The sequence below is a fragment of the Phyllobates terribilis genome, unplaced genomic scaffold (genome assembly GCF_046119375.1).
Source record: "Phyllobates terribilis strain yellow unplaced genomic scaffold, ASM4611937v1 Scaffold_3__8_contigs__length_932513732, whole genome shotgun sequence".
NCBI lineage: Eukaryota > Metazoa > Chordata > Amphibia > Anura > Dendrobatidae > Phyllobates > Phyllobates terribilis.
Window position 1 is genome coordinate 201540373 of NW_027362763.1, and position 20105 is coordinate 201560477.

A 20105-nucleotide genomic window follows, 5' to 3' on the forward strand; every position below is an offset into this window, starting at 1 on the left:
CTTATGTCCGTCGCAGTGCCCCAGTACCAGATGCCCAGTCGGCACTACTTCTCAAAGAAAGGTGTGCCTGCGCTCCACCAGCATGTCGCACACAACATCACCGCTTCTTTGAGAAACTCTGTGTGTGACAGGGTGCATTTCACCACAGACACTTGGACGAGTAGGCATGGACAGGGGCGTTACATGTCGCTGACTGGGCACTGGGTAACTATGGTGACAGCAGGACAAGGGGCTGCTGTCCAAGTCTTGCCGTCCCCACGAGTTGTGCGTCAATCCTCTTTATGTCAAAGTTCCTCCACTGCTTCTGCCTCCTCAACCTCCTCTCGGTCTTCCACCTGCACCCAAAGCCTGTCTGGTCATGCCACAAGCTTTCTAACTGCGCAGAAGGGATCCTGCACACCTCCTTACTATGCTGGCAGTAGGGCTCAACGTCATCAGGCGGTTTTTACTTTGAAATGTCTGGGAAATGTGAGTCACACAGCTGAGGAGTTGTGGTCAGCTCTGGAGAACCAATTTCATGAATGGTTGTCTCCACTGGACCTGAAACCAGGGAAGGCCGTGTGCGACAATGCTGCAAACCTGGGTGCGGCCCTTTGCCGGGGCAATGTCACACACGTGCCTTGTATGGCTCACGTGTTGAACCTGGTTGTCCAGCAATTTTTAGCCCACTATCCCAGACTAGATTGCCTTCTGCAGAGGGCACGGTCGCTGTGTGCTCACTTCCGCCGTTCGCATCCCGCAGCTCTGCGACTTACATCTCTACAGAAGTCGTTGGGCCTGCCACTTCACCGGCTAAAATGCGATGTGCCTACCCGGTGGAATTCAACTCTGCACATGTTGCAGCGACTGTGGCAGCACCGACAAGCCCTGGTGCAATACGTTCTGACGTATAGCCTGGGCCAACGAGATTCAGAGGTGGGGCAAATCACGCTGGAGGAGTGGTCTCAGATCAGGGACCTATGCACCCTTCTGCACAGTTTTGAAATGGCGACGAAGATGTTTAGTGCTGACGATGCCATTATCAGCATGACTATTCCGGTGATTTACATGCTGGAGCACATTTTAAACAGAATTTGGAGTCAGGTGGTGGCACAAGAGGAGGTGGAGGAAGTAGAGGAGGAGGAGTTGTATGCGGAAGGGCTAACATCTGCAAGGTCCAGACGGTCGGCAGCACCAAGGCGGCAGGCATGTGAGGGTGGGGGAGATGGTTTTACCAGGGCGCATGGTAGCAGCCAAACTAGTGAGGAAGGTGCAGGAGCCCAGGAAGAAGTGGAGGACGAACTGATGGAAGACTCATCAGATGAGGGAGACCTTGATCACATTTCTGTTGTGCGAGGTTGGGGGGAGAGGACAGAGGAAGGAAGCATGATTGTTACCTCGCCACCAACACAACAGGGACTTGGTGCTCCTGGATGCGCAACACACATGAGTGCCTTCTTGCTGCACTACCTGCAACATGACCCTCGAATTGTGAGAATTAGAAATAATCCTGACTACTGGGTTGCCACACTGTTAGATCCCCGGTACAAAAGTAAATTTGCAGAAATTATTCCTGCCATAGAAAGGGATGCACGCATGCAGGAGTATCAGCAGAGACTGTTGCAGAATCTTACATGTGCTTTTCCACAAAATACCAGTGGTGCACGTAGTGAATCTCACAGTTCCAACTTGCCAACCGTGGGACCGTCAAGTGTTCAGCACTCAAACCGTAACAGAACCACAGTATCTGCTGGTAACATCAATTTTGCGGAATCATTTCACCACTTTTTTAGCCCATCCTTTGCAAGGCCACAGGAGACAAGAAGTCTGACACATAGTCAACGCCTAGAGACGATGGTACAGGAGTATCTCCAAGTAAACATTGAAGCCACGACTGTGTCACTGGACCCTTGCTCTTTTTGGGCTTCCAATCTGGATAAATGGCCGGAGCTAGCCACTTACGCCTTGGAGATCTTGTCATGCCCCGCAGCCAGCGTTCTGTCTGAACGTGTGTTCAGCGCTGCTGGTGGTGTGCTGACAGATAAGCGCACGCGGCTCTCCACTGATAATGTAGACAGACTCACGTTCATAAAGATGAACAAATCATGGATCCGAAACGACTTTTCTACCCCTGTGTCATCCTGGGGAGAGTAAAAGCTTGATGATTGGTTAAAATCACCCTACCAACCGTTTTAAGCTTTCAAATTACTAATCATGTTTATCTGTATCTTGACTGGAAAATAATTTGGGCTTTGTAGCAGTGTGCAGCACTGATCCTATTAGGCCATCTATAATAAGCTCCACCAGATTTAAAATTAAAAATAATTTTTAGCTGCATCTAGCCCGGAAAATAATTTTGGGGCTCCGAGATGCGCAAGACACATAAGTGCCTTCTTGCTGCACTACCTGCAGCATGACCCTCATATTGTCAGAATTCGAAGTAATCATGACTACTGGGTTGCCACACTCTTAGATCCCCCAAACTTTTCGATCAACCTTTTCATTTTAATAAAGACCAAAAAAATGGTCATTTTTGAAATTATAAGCATTAGCAGGTTGTTAGAAACTGAAATCAAACAGTTTTCAACTCAAAACTTTATTGTAGGTGATGTTACATTTTCACATAGGACCCCTTGTTCGAAAGGAGCTTCTGAACTCTCTCGTCCATTGAATTTGTCAGGTTTTGGATGGTTTCTGCTTCAATTGTTTTGCATGAGGACAGAATACCCTCCCAGAGCTGTTGCTTAGATGTGAACTGCCTCCCGCCATCATAGACACTCCTTTTAATGATGCTCCAAAGGTTCTGAATGGGGTAGAGGTCAGGGGAGCATGGGGGTCACACCATAAGTTTGTCCCCTTTTATGCCCATATCAGCCAGAGATGCAGATGTTTTATGTGCAGCATGAGATGGTGCATTATCATGCAGAAAAATGATCTTGCTGTGAAATACACGGTTCTTCTTCTTGAACCATGGCAGGAAGTGCTGTTTGAGAAAATCCACATACATTATGGAGTTCATCTTTAGCGCCTTCAGGGATCCTAAAGGGGCCGACAATCTCTCTCCCCATGATTCCAGCCCAAAACATTACTCCACCTCCTCCTTGTTGGCACTGTAGCCGTGTTTGCGTGGGGTGTCCATCAACCAGCCATCCTCCACTCCATCCATCTGGACCATCGAGCGCTGCACGGCACTCATCCGTGAACAAAACAGTTTTGAAATCAGTCTTCATGTAATGTTTGGCCCACTGGAGCCGTTTCTGCTTGTGTGAAGTGGATAGAGGAGGTCGACAGGATGGCGTATGCACAGCTGCAAACCTCTGAAGGACCCTGCATCTTGTTGTTCGGGGGACGTTGGAGGCACCAGCAGCTTCAAAAACTTGTCTGCTGCTATGACAAGGCTTTCTTGCCGCTGCTCTTTTAACCTGACGTAATTGCCTGTAGGAAAGAGTCCTCAATTTGCCCTTATCAGCACGCACACGTGTGTACTGTGAATCAGCTACATACTTCTTGATTGCCAAGACACTTCATCCTGATCATCGCACAATGTTGATTGTAGTCATGCCTTGACCTAAACACTCCACAATTTGTTGCTTCTCAGCAGCCGACACATCCTTTTTCTTTCCCATTTTGGCAGAAAATGTAGGCTGCTTAATAATGTGAGAGAGCCTTCTTAAGTAGTCTTGCCTTTCATTGGACACACCTGCCAAACTAATTAGCACAGGTGTCTGCAATTGCTTACAGTGATATAAAGAGCCCTGACACACATCACCATCAATGAGTTTAACTGACAAACAAACAAATTCTTCCCTTATCACTCCTAAACACTTTTTGCATAATAATTTGGAACGCAGTGTACATGTGCTTTTCCACAAAACACCAGTGGTTCACGTAGTGAATCTTACAGTTCTAACTTGCCAACCGTGGTCTGTATGGAATTGTTCAATAAAGGGCCCAAAATTAAGATAACATAGATGGGAGAGGTCTCTATGAATAGGAATCCCTAAGTATTTGATACCCTGTGAGGGCCAGGCAAAGGGAAAGTTGGACTGGATGGAATCCTATATGGATTTGGGGAGGGAGACATCGAGGGCCTCAGACTTCGCTGCATTGATTTTAAAATTTTACCATGTAACAAAGTGATCTATTTCAGCCATAACAGCAGGGATGGATATATGTGATTGAGTGATATATACTAGGACATCATCAGCAAATAGAGAGCACTTGTACTCGGTGCCTCCCACCTCAATCCACCTAATATTGGGGTTATGGCGAATTGATGAGAGCAGGTGCTCCGTCACTAGGATGTATAAGAGAGGGGACAGAGGACATCCCTGCCTTGTCCCATTGGTGATTGTGAAAGGTGATGAAAATGTTCTGACGCACCCCCTGGGCCTTGGGACACCCGGAGCCGGACCCTTTTTGGTGGATGCTGGTGGTTGTAGTCTTCGTGGCGGCGACCCGGTTCCGTGGCTCAGGGCGGTCAAACCAGTGGCGGAACTATTTATGTGGTTTTGATGTTTAAATGTCCGACTACGCCACCCGTGGATTGCGGTCAGAGTGAACCGCCGCTACAGGGCAGACCGCTGAGGCTGGTGTTGTGGGTGCAGCAGAGCGTAGCATAACTCCCCACGGGAGGAGTATAGCCTCAGGGCAGTGTATGCGGAGGATGGGGGTGATGGTGCAGGGCAGCAGCAGTAATGACACGGAGTCAGTGATGCAGTTCAGGGCCTTTACTCACAGTTCTTATTATCCAGACCACGTCTGCAGGTAACGGCTGCCCACGTCGTACTGTGCTCACCAGGTGAGGGGCTCAGACAACTCCCAGATAACTTTGGAGCACTTCACAGGACCCCCTTTGTGTGTCCTTTGTCTGGCCTTTCTTACCAACACTTCTGTCCGGCTGCCTCGGGCCTCCTCTTGGTAAACTTGGCGCCAGTTTCCCTGACCCTATGTGGTGCCTTCCTAGCGGGTGTAGCGAGGGGCTGCGCCACATAAAATGTCAGAGCCTCCGATTTCTAGCTGAGGGTCGTTTCCTGCCTCCACTAGTTCGGGGACCGGTCTCCCCCTTTGGCCTGACCCCTCCACGCAGGTGGATTCGGGCGTGCGGTGGCGACTCGCCCGTCCGCACCCCTGGGATCCCTTCATTCCTCGTTCCTGGAGCCTTCTCCGCTCCTCTTCCTTCCTTCTCCCTCTTCCAGGCCTGGGCCTCTGTTACTAGGCCCGCCTCCGGAGCAGAGCTCATGCAGAGCCCCTGCTCCCTGCCACTTCTGCTCAGACTTCTCTGCACTGAACTAAGATGGTGCCCACCTTTTATACTCCCTTCTCAATGCACCCAGGAACTGCTTCCTCCCTGCTCCTGCACTACAGGGTTCCCCTTCCTCAGTGTTCCCTCCCCCCACTCCAGCCAGGGACAGGGACTGTCGTGCCCATCTCAGGGGCATATTGGTCGCCCTGCCCCACGGCAATGTGGTGTAATGCATGCAGGTGTCGGGTCCTGATCCACACTCCATCCTTACCTGAGAGTGAGATATCACACCTCTGGGTGAGGTGCAATACGTCTGTAGCAACCGAGCCCTCAGGGTGCTACAGTTCCATTTATCTTCAGCCTAGGTGACGTATTGCGATACAGGGCCGTGATTTTGGCTATAAAAGGGTCCCCTAGACCCCTACCCCAAGCTTTTTAAGAGAATCATATATGGCGTGCCAGGAGACTCTATGGAATGCTTTCTCAGCATCCAACGAGAGTATCTAATTACAAATTTTTAACTGCATCTAGCCCAGGAAATACTTTGTGCCTAGTAGCAGTGTCTGCTAGTCAGCGGATTATCCCGGCTGTTAAGCAAGCTACACCACCTGTAGTTTAGACACTTAATTTTTTCAAAGGAAATGCTTCGGGACCATGGGATACTTAGTGAAGAGCATCAGGAGGCACCCCAAGGCATAGGGGCTGGGACTGGCAGTAGGATGCCTTGCGGTGGACAGCCGAGCTCGATCCTTATAAAAGCTTTTTAACTGCAGCAGCTTTAGTGGACGCTACTGGAGCTGGAATTACGCGGCTGCTGGCATGAGACTTGCCCTCCAATAGATCCTTGTAAATGGATTTAAAGTGTATTCATTCAAATTAGAGAGACAATTTAAATTAAAAAGCTTAGAGCTGCCTCCACTACAGGGGGGCTCGCTCGACCCACCAGCGGACAGGCACCAGTATTGGGAGAGGGGGGCTGGCCGTCAGGGTTCACCGCGGCTCTGGCACAAACCCGGCGACACGGAGGTGACACGGGCAGGAGCGGACTGGCCGTGTCGGCTTCTCACTTTTTGGATTTTAGAAGGGCATGACATGCCTATCTGTGTCTCCCCCTCCTTTTACTCCTCCACCTCTTTTATTTTCGCATGACTATATGTACTTGTCACTTTTCCATGTGTTAGTTATGTCTTCTGAGCAGTTTGTCAGCTTTTGGACACCTTTGAAGGTGTTTTCTATGTGTTTCTATGTGTTTTTGTTTGCCTGCCATTGGTTTTAACGGTGTTCGAAGGTGTTCGACGAACAGTTCGGCGAACACACGGGTGTTCGACGAACCGAACCGAACTCGAATACTACGGGGGTGGCTCAACACTACATATGACCTAATTATTTATGAGCTTAGCCACCTACTGTACTTAGTAACCCAGCCAGCAGAGGTGGCCACACTGGATCTATCTGCTCTAGTTTAAATCATGATGGCGAGGGCAAATATACCATTGGTGCAACCTGTGCAGCCCCATACGGGTGCAATAGGTGAGGGGGCCACTACTACCCTCAAAACAGGTGGAATTGTACATTATAAGGAGCTATTGGACTGTAAAGGGCACATATGTTATTTTTGTACAAGGACTCAATTCTGCCTGTGTAAGAGGAGTTTTCTTAATGAGTTCAAGATGTCAACATAACGTGTATTCCACACAATGGTTGGGTTCTGTGGGAGGTTGATAAATGTAGGAAATGTACAAAAATAAATGTAATCATAAATTTTATTACTCACAGATCAAATTTGTACAGGTTAATACAAATCTATATATACAATTGACTTTATAATTAATAATTTACATAAATTAAAAAGTGTTTACAATGTTTTTTTAATATTGTTTTTTTTTATTGTTAATGTGTTTTGCTATCATATTCAAAGATTTAAATTACCTTTATTTTTAAAGGGGTTATCCAAAATTAGGGTTTTTTTTACTATAAGCCTAAAACTTACAGGCAGGTAGTTGCTAAATACCTGCTTGTTCTACCCGACGACGGGTCAGAGCGATCACAAACCACTCCTGCTGGTGAGAAAGAGTAGCTTTTCCTCCTCTGGGCTGGTCTGTCAAGATCAAACTACAAACATTATGCTAATTGACAGTTGGCTTCCCGCAGTTAGGTAGTGGGGAGCTGGCTGTCAATCAGCATGACATCGGCAGTCATGCCCCATCAACAGAGCAGAGCGGAAGAGAAGCAGCTGCTCTGACAACATGACATCAGCAGAAGCCGCAGAATCGACAGCAAGAGAGGTCTGTGAATGCTCTGAGCCGGCAGAGATGCGCGGTGGCGGAAGAGCAGGCAGGTAGTTAGCAACTACTTTAAATTATAACATATTGTCATGCATTTATGCATGGACGCTGTACAGCTATATGCAGATTTCTTATGGGTTTGCATTATGGACCTACAGGCTCAGTGTGACCCAATATATAGTGCCTCAGTGAAGTTTTACTGAGAATCAGAGCTTTTTTTCTAATAAATGAAATATGAACCTAAGGGAAAAAGTGACTAACCCCTTGTCACATGCACCACAGATGCAGGATAGACATGATGTTAGATAACCAGCCTGTTCAGTTTTGTCCATGGTCATCAATACATTATCTCAGTAGTACAAGACATGCAGATCAGGCGTGCTGACCACTCAGAAACAATATCTTCAAAACAGAAACCATATTCAAAAATATAGATAAGTTGAGGACCCTATGCCTCAATTACAGGGGCCTCCTTAATAAGTATGCATGGGCACTCCTAAACTGGAATAGCTACTGGAAACATGGAGTACATAGTCCAATACTAAAATTCAAAAAACTTTATGCAATGTACAAACAAGGCATACAAATTTGTGTGTGTGTGTATGTATATATATATATATATATATATATATATATATGTATGTATATATATATATATATATATATATATATATATATATATATATATATATATATGATCATGTATCAAAGGCAAGGTCAAATAGAAAAGGGTAGAAAAAGCGTATGCATCACATATAATATTAGGGCAGAAAAGTATATAATTCAATACATGAATACATAAAGTGCAGGTGCTTATATAATCCTCATCATCACGTGTGTGATGAATGCAAAAAATAATTTAGTAACACATGGAATTTAGTATCACATTCTGAATCCCTTAGGAGCATATAGGAGCATAAACTGATCACCTACAGTATACAGTTTCCTAATATTCTATGTGATGCATACGCTTTTTCCACCTAAGTCCCTGTTCTATTTGACCTTGCTTTTGATACATGATCATTTATATATATATTTGTACGCCTTGTTTGTACATTAAATAGAATTTTTAGAATTTTATTCTTGGACTATGTACTCCTTGTTTCCAGTAGCTATTGCTGATCACTCAGTTCTTGATTATCCAGATCATTTAGCTTGTTTGTATCATACATTGCAGCATATCTGCCAAGGATTCCCATCAGTTCTCTTTCCATATAAAACTATTGGCAGCAACAAATGGGTAAAAAATGTGGGATCTAACTAAACAATGTAAATTTATACCTGGATTGCGTACTCATGTTTAGCCTCTGCTGTTTAATTCTTGTTACCATGGAGCAATAAATAGACAAAAAAGGGATTAGGATTAAGCAGAGATAAGAATGTTACTAAAGCCCCTGTCTCACATAGCGAGATCGCTGCTGTGTCACGGTTTTGGTGATGCAACAGCGACCTCACCAGCGATGTCGCTATGTGTGACACTTTGCAGTGATCAAGCCCCTGCTGTGAGGTCGCTGATCGCTGCAAAGTGTCCTGGACCATTTTTTGGTCGTTGCCCTCCTGCTGGTCAGCACACATCGCAGTGTGTGACCAGCGGGAACATCGATCAGGCTGGTAACCATGATAAACATCGGGTTACTAGGGGCACACGCGCACCTAGTAACCCGTTGTTTATCATGGTTACGAGCCTGCTAAAGTGAGTGGTAACTTCCCGCTCACCGTAGCAGAGTGGTAACCATGATAAACAACGGGTTACTAGGTGCGCGTGTGCCCCTAGTAACCCGATGTTTATCATGGTTACCAGCCTGCTCCTGCTTCAGCAGCAGGCTGGTAACCAGGAGCAGGACATCGTGGAAAGATTCTTTCCACGATGTCGCTGCTCCCCTGATCGTTGGTAAGCCTGCCTGTTTGACAGCTCACCAGCGACCACATAGCGACGCAGCAACGATCCCTGACAGGTCGTATCGTTGTCGGTATCGTTGCAGCGTCGCTAAGTGTGACGGGGCCTTAGGTGAATGAAAAGGTCCCATATGTTTGTAGATCGTGTGGATAACATCATTGCTGAGCGACTGCAATTTCTGAATTTAGAGCAAGATTACATAAAAGATGCTCATCGTGGTCACATATACTATATGAACAAAAGTAATGGGACACCTACACATTACACTACAGGAGCTTTTGTCACCTTCTATTCTAAACCTATAGAGAGGTTTGGACTGGCCCAAAGGAGAACTGGAGAATCTTCCGGTAGGCCCCTGTGCATGAGTGCTAATGAGTAGTGTTATTACACTTGATTCACAATTTGCAGAAAAGGGTATAGCTAATCATTCAATAAACAAGCTAGCCAAATTAATATAACATAGAAGCAAAAGTAAATTTATGTACTAGGGTCAGGTTAAATTTTCATGTAGCTGAACAATGGACCCCAAGAATCGTTGCTACTGGTGGGCCTTTGCCAATCCAGTCCAACACTGTCCATATACATTAATATGGAGTTGGCCCCTTCACATCTATAAGAACCTCCACTCTTCTGAGAAGAGTCTATACAAGATTTTGGAGGTGTCTGTGGGAATTTTTGTCCATTTATCCAGAAGAGCGTTTGTGAAGTAAGACACTGATGTTAGAGGAGAGGTCGGGCTCACAGTTTCTGTTCTAGATTCCCCCATAGGGGTTGGATAGAGTAGAGATCCGGGCTTTGTGCGGCCGGTCATGTTCTTCCACACCAAACTCCCCCATCTATGTCTTTATTGACCTTGCTTTGTGCACTGGGGCACAGTTTTGGGGAACAGAAAAGGACCTTCCCCCAAATTGGTCTCACAAAGTTAGAAGCATACAGTCATCCAAAATGTCTTGTTCTACTGAAGTATTAACATTTCCCTTCACTTGAATTATTGGGCCTAGGCTGACCCCTGAAAAACAATCGCATAGTATTATCCCTCCTCCACCAAACTTTACAGATGGCACAATGCAGTCAGGTAAGTACAGTTCTCCTAGCATAGAGAGAGAAGTGTGATTCATCACTCCACAGGTTACATTTCCACTGCTACAGTGGTAGAGTGATTTGTATCACTCCATCTAAAAATTGATATTGTGCTTGGTGATGTAAGGCTTGCTTGCAGCTGGTCGCCCATAAAAACCTGTGTCATGAAGCTACTAGCGCACAGTTTTTGTGTTGATATGTTGGAGGAGGTTTGTAAAGGCAGAATGCTTGGCTAGGTGAATGATTGTATAGATGTGACAAAAGGGCTTAAAGAAAAACCTGAATTCAATGATTAAGAGGTGTGGGTCAATAATTTTCTTCATATAGTGTGTATCAATATTCCCTATTAAAGGTGATCTCCCAACTGGTAAACCCCTTTACATATGTACTCAAGATGCTCCATCCATTAGTCCAAGTGGAGATCTGCTCCAAAGGGCAGACCCCTCTCTGGCTGACTCTATATACACATATTACGCTCTCGCCTAATTATTTAAATTAACACTATGTAACAGTAATTGGGGCACCTACCAGAAGTTTTACATTTATAGTGGTTATCTAATTATCATCACTATATATATATATATATATATATATATATATATATATATATATATATATATATATATATACACAGTACAGACCAAAAGTTTGGACACGCCTTCTCATTTAAAGATCTTTCTGTATTTTCATGACTATGAAAATTGTACATTCACACTGAAGGCATCAAAACTATGAATTAACACATGTGGAATTATATACTTAACAAAAAAGTGTGAAACATCTGAAAGTATGTCTTATATTCTAGGTTCTTCAAAGTAGCCACCTTTTGCTTTGATGACTGCTTTGCACACTCTTGGCATTCTCTTGATGAGCTTCAAGAGGTAGTCACTGGAAATGGTTTTCACTTCACAGGTGTGCCCTGTCAGGCTTAATAAGTGGGATTTCTTGCTTTATAAATGGGGTTGGGACCATCAGTTGTGGCGTGCAGAAGTCTGGTGGATACACAGCTGATAGTCCTACTGAATAGACTGTTAGCTGCTTTTTTCTTGCCATAATACATATTCTAAGTAAAGAAAAGTGAGTGGCCATCATTACTTTAAGAAATGAAGGTCAGTCAGTGCGAAAAATTGGGAAAACTTTGAAAGTGTCCCCAAGTGCAGTTGCAAAAACCATCAAGCGCTACAAAGAAACTGGCTCACATGAGGACCGCCCCAGGAAAGGAAGACCAAGAGTCACCTCTGCTTCTGAGGATAAGTTTATCCGAGTCACCAGCCTCAGAAATCGCAGGTTAACAGCAGCTCAGATTAGAGACCAGGTCAATGCCACACAGAGTTCTAGCAGCAGACACATCTCTTCAACAACTGTTAAGAGGAGACTTTGTGCAGCAGGCCTTCATGGTAAAATAGCTGCTAGGAAACCACTGCTAAGGACAGGCAACAAGCAGAAGAGACTTGTTTGGGCTAAAGAACACAAAGAATGGACATTAGACCAGTGGAATTCTGTGCTTTGGTCTGATGAGTCCAAATTTGAGATCTTTGGTTCCAACCACCGTGTCTTTGTGCGACGCAGAAAAGGTGAACGGATGGACTCTACATGCCTGGTTCCCACCGTGAAGCATGGAGGAGGAGGTGTGATGGTGTGGGGGTGCTTTGCTGGTGACACTGTTGGGGATTTATTCAAAATTGAAGGCATACTGAACCAGCATGGCTACCACAGCATCTTGCAGCGGCATGCTATTCCATCCGGTTTGCGTTTAGTTGGACCATCATTTGTTTTTCAACAGGACAATGACCCCAAACACACCTCCAGGCTGTGTAAGGGCTATTTGACCAAGAAGGAGAGTGATGGGGTGCTATGCCAGATGACCTGGCCTCCACAGTCACCAGACCTGAACCCAATCGAGATGGTTTGGGGTGAGCTAGGCTGCAGAGTGAAGGCAAAAGGGCCAACAAGTGCTAAGCATCTCTGGGAACTCCTTCAAGATTGTTGGAAGACCATTTCCGGTGACTACCTCTTGAAGCTCATCAAGAGAATGCCAAGAGTGTGCAAAGCAGTCATCAGAGCAAAAGGTCGCTACTTTGAAGAAACTAGAATATAAGACATATTTTCAGTTGTTTCATACTTTTTTGTTAAGTATATAATCCCACATGTCTTAATTCATAGTTTTGATGCCTTCAGTGTGAATGTACAATTTTCATAGTCATGAAAATACTGAGAAATCTTTAAATGAGAAGGTGTGTCCAAACTTTTGGTATGTACTGTATATATATATATATATATATATATATATATATATATATATATATATATATATGCGCATCTCACTAAATTAGAATATCATCAAAAAGTTTATTTATTTCAGTTCTTCAATGCAAAAAGTGAAACTCATATATTATATAGAATCATTACAAACAGAGTGATCTATTTCAAGTGTTTATTTCTGTTAATGTTGATGATTATGGCTTACAGCCAATGAAAACACAAAAGTCATTATCTCAGTAAATTAAAAGAATTAACAAAAAACACCTCCAAAAGGCTTATTAATCATGGAGAAGACTGCTGACTTGACAGATGTCCAGAAGGCAGTCATTGACACACTACACAAGGTCCCAGAGTCTGGAGGAAGAGTGGAGAGGCCACAATCCAAGCTGCTTGAGGTCTAGTGTGAAGTTTCCGCAATCAGTGATGGTTTGGGGAGCCATGTCATCTGCTGGTGTAGGTCCACTGTGTTTTATCAAGACCAAACTCAGCGCAGCCGTCTACCAGGAAATTTTAGAGCACTTCATGCTTCCCTCTGCCGACAAGCTTTTTGGAGATGGAAGTTTCATTCTCCAGCAGGACTTGGCCCCTGTCCACACTGCCAAAAGTACCAATACCTGGTTTAAAAACAGCAGTATCACTGTGCTTGATTGGGCAGCAAACTCGCCTGACCTTAACCCCATAGAGAATCTATGGGGTATTGTCAAGAGGAAGATGAGAGACTCCAGACCCAACAATGCAGACGAGCTGAAGGCTGCTATCAAAGCAACCTGGGCTTCCATAACAAATCAGCAGTGCCACAGGCTGATCGCCTCCATGCCACGCCGCATTGATGCAGTAATTGATGCAAAAGGAGCCCCGACCAAGTATTGAGTGCATTTACTGAACATACATTTCAGTAGGCCAGCATTTCGGATTTTAAAAACATTTTTCAAGCTGTTGTTATAAAGTATTCTAATTTACTGAGATAATGACTTTTGTGTTTTCATTGGCTGTAAGCCATAATCATCAACATTAACAGAAATAAACACTTGAAATAGATCACTCTGTTTGTAATGACTCTATATGAGTTTCACTTTTTGTATTGAAGATCTGAAATAAATTAACTTTTTGATGATATTCTAATTTAGTGAGATGCATCTGTATATATGTGTATATATATATGTATATATTCACACATATATATACCACAGGATCCACCATTAACAATAGGTACTAAACACAGCTCACCTCCTCCCCTCCCTGCACAATGACCTCTGTGCAGGTCAGAAAAGCATACCCACAAGAATCTCTCATAGATGTGAATGTGTCCTGTGACCTATGTGGCTACTGTAAAGTACATTTCTGATTACTGATAACAGTAGCTAGGCAAAATGGTCCACCCTATGATGATGTACAGAAAAATTAATAAAATCTACAATCAGAAAAAAACTAATTAAAAAATATATACCGTATTTATCACTATCTGGTTTATTTAATTAGCTAAAAAGTATTAGTGATTTATTTCCATTAATATGGATGCAGTGGAGGAGAGGCCGCCATAGATGCTTCATTATTTGCTAATTTAGAGGGAAATAAAATAATCAGACACGTTATAGACAACCTAACATACCTATTTTCCCATGTCATCGATATGGGTCCAGCCGCTCTGAAGACATTAGCTTGCTGGCAGGTCCATATTGTCTCATCTGATGTCTGTGGCTAGTAATTCTACATCCCGGATTGCCATGCTGTCTACAACTATTAACATGCTTCCAGAGATATTCTAACAATGTCTAGCAGCAATGTTTCTAACTGCACTTTTAAAAATAATTCTATAATTGAAATATAAATCTATTATATTAAAATATATTTCTAGAAATAACAGGTGAATATTGAGTATATAAATAAAATCTAAAATTGTATTATTCCATACAGCTGGTTCCTCATTTCCCTCTTTAAGAAACCAAACCTGTGTCACAAACTCTTATTAGATTTACTGGAGAATTTTTTGTACTTTTAGTGATGAATGATTCGTTTACAAATGGTTATGGATGGATGAGCCAAGTATGTGGGAACTCTGATTAATGGTAAATATATATAGAGTAAAATATTTTGGAGCGACCGTCAAATATTGCACTGGAAAGCGGTCTTCAATGGAGAAGTCTTCTCAAAGAGGTGGTCTTTTGGAGAGGTTTCATATAGAACATACCATATTTCGCTGCCCTGACGTAGTATCAGTAAGTTTTTAGTAATGAAGTAGCACATGCTCAAAGTTTGCTATAGACCTATAGTCCTCAGGAGCTAATCTTCCCATACATGGGGGCTACGTAGTGGTACGGCAGTGTGTAGATACCCAACAGTTGCTATTTAAACCCAATATATAAACTGATCTGCAATATCTGTTCTTGACAGCGAGAATATTGGGGTCTGTAGCACTATTATGATCACCAAAAATACCAAAACCACAATATAGGTTTGACAGACACCATTATAAGTCAATAGCATCCATCAAGATTTATTGGGATCTATTAAAAAATGCTAGATGTCATAGCTGCATTATAAATAGAAGCCATAATGTTAATGTGAATAGAGTCTATCGGTTTTATTCCTACATTTTTAGTTTTTTAGTTTTTAACTTTTTCTGTCAATGTTTTTGGCTGATTTTGAAATTAAATCATATGAATCATTGTGAAAATAAATTATTTCAGGTCACTAATTTTACCCATAGAATAGACATTATTACAAACAAGGCACTTGTCTATTAACATTAATGAGTATAACTTATTTCTTATCTTATTCTCATCTCACATGAAAAATGGCACCAATATTTTGGTTAAAGATGTCTCTTACCTAAAGTAATTGCTGGCAGCAGCCAGTACGACGCGGTGACATGAGAATACGCTGTTGCCAACACACAACACTACATCTGTCAGTGAGTTTTCCAGACGCAGGTTTTCCAGCCCATTCTGAAGAGACAATGTAAAGCCAGTATCATCAAATCGTCGGACATCTCCACTGGATTTTTCTATCAGTTCCCCCAATTCTTTGGGACATTCTCTGTTGAGCGAAATGATGAAGTCAACAGCGCTGTTTTCCAAGGATTCTCCCATTATTGTGACTGTAGGTAACTCAAAGTGTCTACTTCTGTGCAGCTATTGCAGTTAGGTCACACTTCACGAGTGAAGCGGATTTCCTGCCAATGACTCCAAACTTATCTAAAACTGTCACACACAAAACAGGAAATCTTAAACTTTCTCAGTTGACAGTCACAATACATTAATCTTATTGGTTAATACAGCTTGAGACAAAGTGCAAAGCACAGCATTGCCAAATAATATGTATACGAAATAATCTAGCCAGTCATTGTAAAGACTAATACACCATTCATTTACTCAAAACATAGTGAAGAAATAGAAAAGGCTATGAATGTATCAATTCATGTTATCTCCATACCGTACGGTCACAAAGTAAGGATGATGATCATGGTGATGTCACAACTAATGGTTTAGGAGTTATATTGTCACCGTAGAAATCATGCATAATGCAAACAGTGATGTTACAGCAATTATAAACCTCATTGGAATACAAGGATAATGCACACAGTGGTGTTGCAGTACAATGATTACAAACAGTGATGTCACAGCACAAGAATTATACACATCGTTACAATACAAAAATAAAGCACACAGTGATGTCACAGTACAAGGATCAGTGATGTCATAGAATAAGAATAATAAACATCATACAAGGATAATGCACACAGTGATGTCTCAGTACAAGAATTAGAAACAGTGATGTCACATAAGTATTATATGCATAATTTGAATAAAGGGATATTGCACACAGTGATGTCACAGTACAAGCATCAGTGAAGTCATAGAACAGGAATTCTAAACTTCATACAAGTATAATGCACACAGCGATGTCACAGTACAACAACCAGTGAAGTCATAGCACAATAATTTTAAACCCCACACAATGGTAATGCACACAGTGATGTCACAGTAAAAGGATTAGAAACACTGGTATCACAAAACAAACAAAAAAACACTGACATGTACTTTGACAATGTGTTATAGGATCCTGGTACTAAAACATTTCTATTCCCTTGCACTTTATTGTATGTGCATGTGCTGATTCACAACATTTTATTTTAACAAATTTATTGGCTGGCAACACTACGCTTAAATCACAATAAAACAGTACAATATTAGCTCATGTCAATACATTAAAGAATCAATATGAAAATTGTTTACTAAAATTTTACATAATTGCAATACATTAAAACGCCAATTAAAGTATCATCACCCACCCACTTATAAAGACATACACACCTCCAAGCAGTCTCCCCCCACTTACCAATACTAACTGTGCTGTACCTATGGGGACTCGGGCATATAACACAAAGAGGGTTAGGGGTATGAGTAATCAGTAATGGGTTAGGGCCGGGCAGAGGAGTAGCTAGGGTTTTCGTTCAGGGGGGTGAAACTTCTGAGTGGGCCCTTAACCAGGTAACCCTGAGTACAACTACAGTGGCACACGACAATAGTGGATGTAGGAGAACCTCAGCAGATGACTGCGCTGTTACAAAAAAAAAAAATCTCTATATAAAGACCAGCACTGATATTACCGCCATATCGTGACCATATAGTGGTAGAGATCAGCCCTACATAACAAGTTAGAGATTACAGTACAGTTATAGATGGTGATTTACAGCTGGTGTTCTTTCATTCACTTTTCTCATCTTTTCCATCTGGCCCAGCCCGACATGACAACTTCTTCCAGCCAGGACTCGGCTGCAGAGATTACAACAAAGACATTTGAATTCTCACATTTCCAGCATCGTCCCCATCTACTCCCAACCTGCACAAACGCCTCATCCTGCTGATATCCCAATGCTGAGCCGCAGTGTGTGTCCCTATTACTGCATCTACTGTGTGGTACTGTGTGCCTTCCAATTTTCCCACCATATAGTATAATGCACTCCCCATAGTGCTCCTTATAGTATAATGCACTCCCCATAGTGCTCCATATAGTATAATGCACTCACCATAGTCCTCCATATAGTATAATGCACTCCTCATAGTTCTCCATACAGTATAATGCACTCCCCATAGTCCTTCATATAGTATAATGCACTCCTCATAGTTCTCCATACAGTATAATGCACTCCCCATAGTCCTTCATATAGTATACTGGCCAACGCAATTTTCTCACTGATTTAAAAAGAAAAATACAATACTCACCTCTCCCCATCGTTCCCCAGCTGTGCTGGTCTTTGCAGCGAGGGCTCTTCTGAAACACCACACATTTCAGCGTAGCGGGTGCCATGTAGTGACTGCGCTGAGACGTCAGAAGCCGACGTCCAGGATGAGGATACTGTTTAACTTATGAAGATGCGGTGGCCAGGTGCCGGAGTTGGAACCGGACCCCCTCCTCGGCTCATGGGACACATTGCAGCCTCGTAGCTTGCGGTAGTGCAGGGAAATCGTGGCTCCTTGCTCTGTCGTAGAGTTTAACTGTATCGGTGTTCTGCACTCGCCGATACACTTAAAAGTAACGTAGCTCCGGATGGGCCCCTCAGAGTGCGGGGCCCCGGGGGAAACCGCACCCTCTGCCCTCCCCCAGTAGCTAAGCTACTGGTTAGTGGTGTGCACAGGGATCAATGGCACATAGAAAGAAAGGAAGGAAGGAGTTGTTATGTTCTGCTACCAAAGCTAAGGAAAGAGAGGAGATCTGTCCCTACTATAGGACTCAGCTGAATCCCTACGATGTAACAGGGAACCTGATCCTGCGATCAGACCTGCTAAAGTCCTAATCTAGTCTGTACGGAGACCTATAGATGTGGGGAGGGAATCCCTACAAGTACTAAGGACTGGGAGGAATATGGGACACCTCCTAACAGAAATAGTAGCAGACAGACAAACAAACAAAATAGATAGAACATAGAGGTCCGTAGACCAAGCAAACTAACAGAGTTAGATACAGAGCACAGGCTAGCTAGAAAGTAGATATACAATGAAGTCCAGCAAAGCCAGAAGGGCGGAGCAGGACTAAATAGGCCAACAAGGTCATGTGACCAGCAAAGGAAAAAAAAACCTAACAGCAAGGTTCTAACAGGAGTAAGATAGAGTGATGGAGTGGAGTATGATACTTATCAGACTATTGTATAAGGATCTGGGTTTGCTTGTGGTCCAGGATGTAGTTCTGGTGGATTCCCTTCTTTCTGTGTGCGTTCTTCAGCTTCGTCTGTGTCTTGAGTTCCTGTCTGTTTCTTGACCTCTCCTTTTATCCACATTTCAGTCACTGACTGTAATGTGACCTGACCTGATTGGTCACATCACCTTGTTCTGATGGAATATGTTTGTGTATTTACAAATAAGAAATGTTATATTATGTCATCATTGTATACTGGCATTTATGGCTGTCCTCAGGCCGCCACCAGTGATGTGGGAAGGCAAAAAAACTGATTTTATGAATGCTAATGATAATCTCCCTGTGTATTTCATCATACCTGTCTGAAAGTTTCACCACCTCTCCCCGGGGTATAAAGATACACTGTTATCTGTGGACATCATCTCTGTATCCAGAAACCCCATACAGTGAACAAATGTCTATACTCACACACATGTACAGTACAGACCAAAAGTTTGGACACACCTTCTCATTTAAAGATTATTCTGTATTTTCATGACTTTGAAAATTGTACATTCACACTGAAGGCATCAAAACTATGAATTAACACATGTGGAATTATATACTTAACAAAAAAGTGTGAAACAACTGAAAGTATGTCTTATATTCTAGGTTCCTCAGAGTAGCCACCTTTTGCTTTGATGACTGCTTTGCACACTCTTGGCATTCTCTTGATGAGCTTCAAGAGGTAGTCACCGGAAATGGTTTTCACTTCACAGGTGTGCCCTGTCAGGTTTAATAAGTGGGATTTCTTGCCTTATAAATGGGGTTGGGACCATGAGACCTGCGAGCCACTGGTGGTGTGGTAGTCAGGGCCGGCGTCAGCACCCGGCGCACCCGGGCAAGTGCCGGGGCCCTGAGCAGGCGGGGGGCCCACTCGCCGTCGGGCTCCCCGCCGGGCTATGGGCAGAGGAGAGCGGTGCCAGGGCCCGCCCTTCTCCCCCGCATGCTAAGGGCCCCAGCAGCCGGATACTTACCTCTCCTCGTGCCTCCGCAGATACGCTGTCTTCCTGCTCTGCTATCCCTGTGACGTCTCAGGTCAGAGGATGCGGTGACGTCTTTCCACCGCGTCCTCTCCTGAGTCATCACAGGCAGCGCAGAGCGGGAAGACGCCGGCGACGCTGGAGTACAGATCTGAGCAGCGGCAGTAGGTGAGGAGGAGGGAGGTGAGTATTTGATTTTT

At 43.6% G+C, this 20105-nt stretch overlaps 1 protein-coding gene across 1 annotated transcript in view; it reads right to left on the reverse strand.

Moving 5' to 3' along the window:
• The window catches only part of KLHL6 (kelch like family member 6), a 91172-nt gene extending 75219 nt beyond the window's left edge, over positions 1-15953 (reverse strand). Inside the window, exon 1 of the mRNA XM_073674477.1 lies at positions 15578-15953. Coding sequence (XP_073530578.1) covers positions 15578-15837 — 260 coding nt within the window. The 5' untranslated portion in view covers positions 15838-15953. The remainder of the gene's footprint in view (positions 1-15577) is intronic.
• Positions 15954-20105: the final 4152 nt, after the last annotated feature.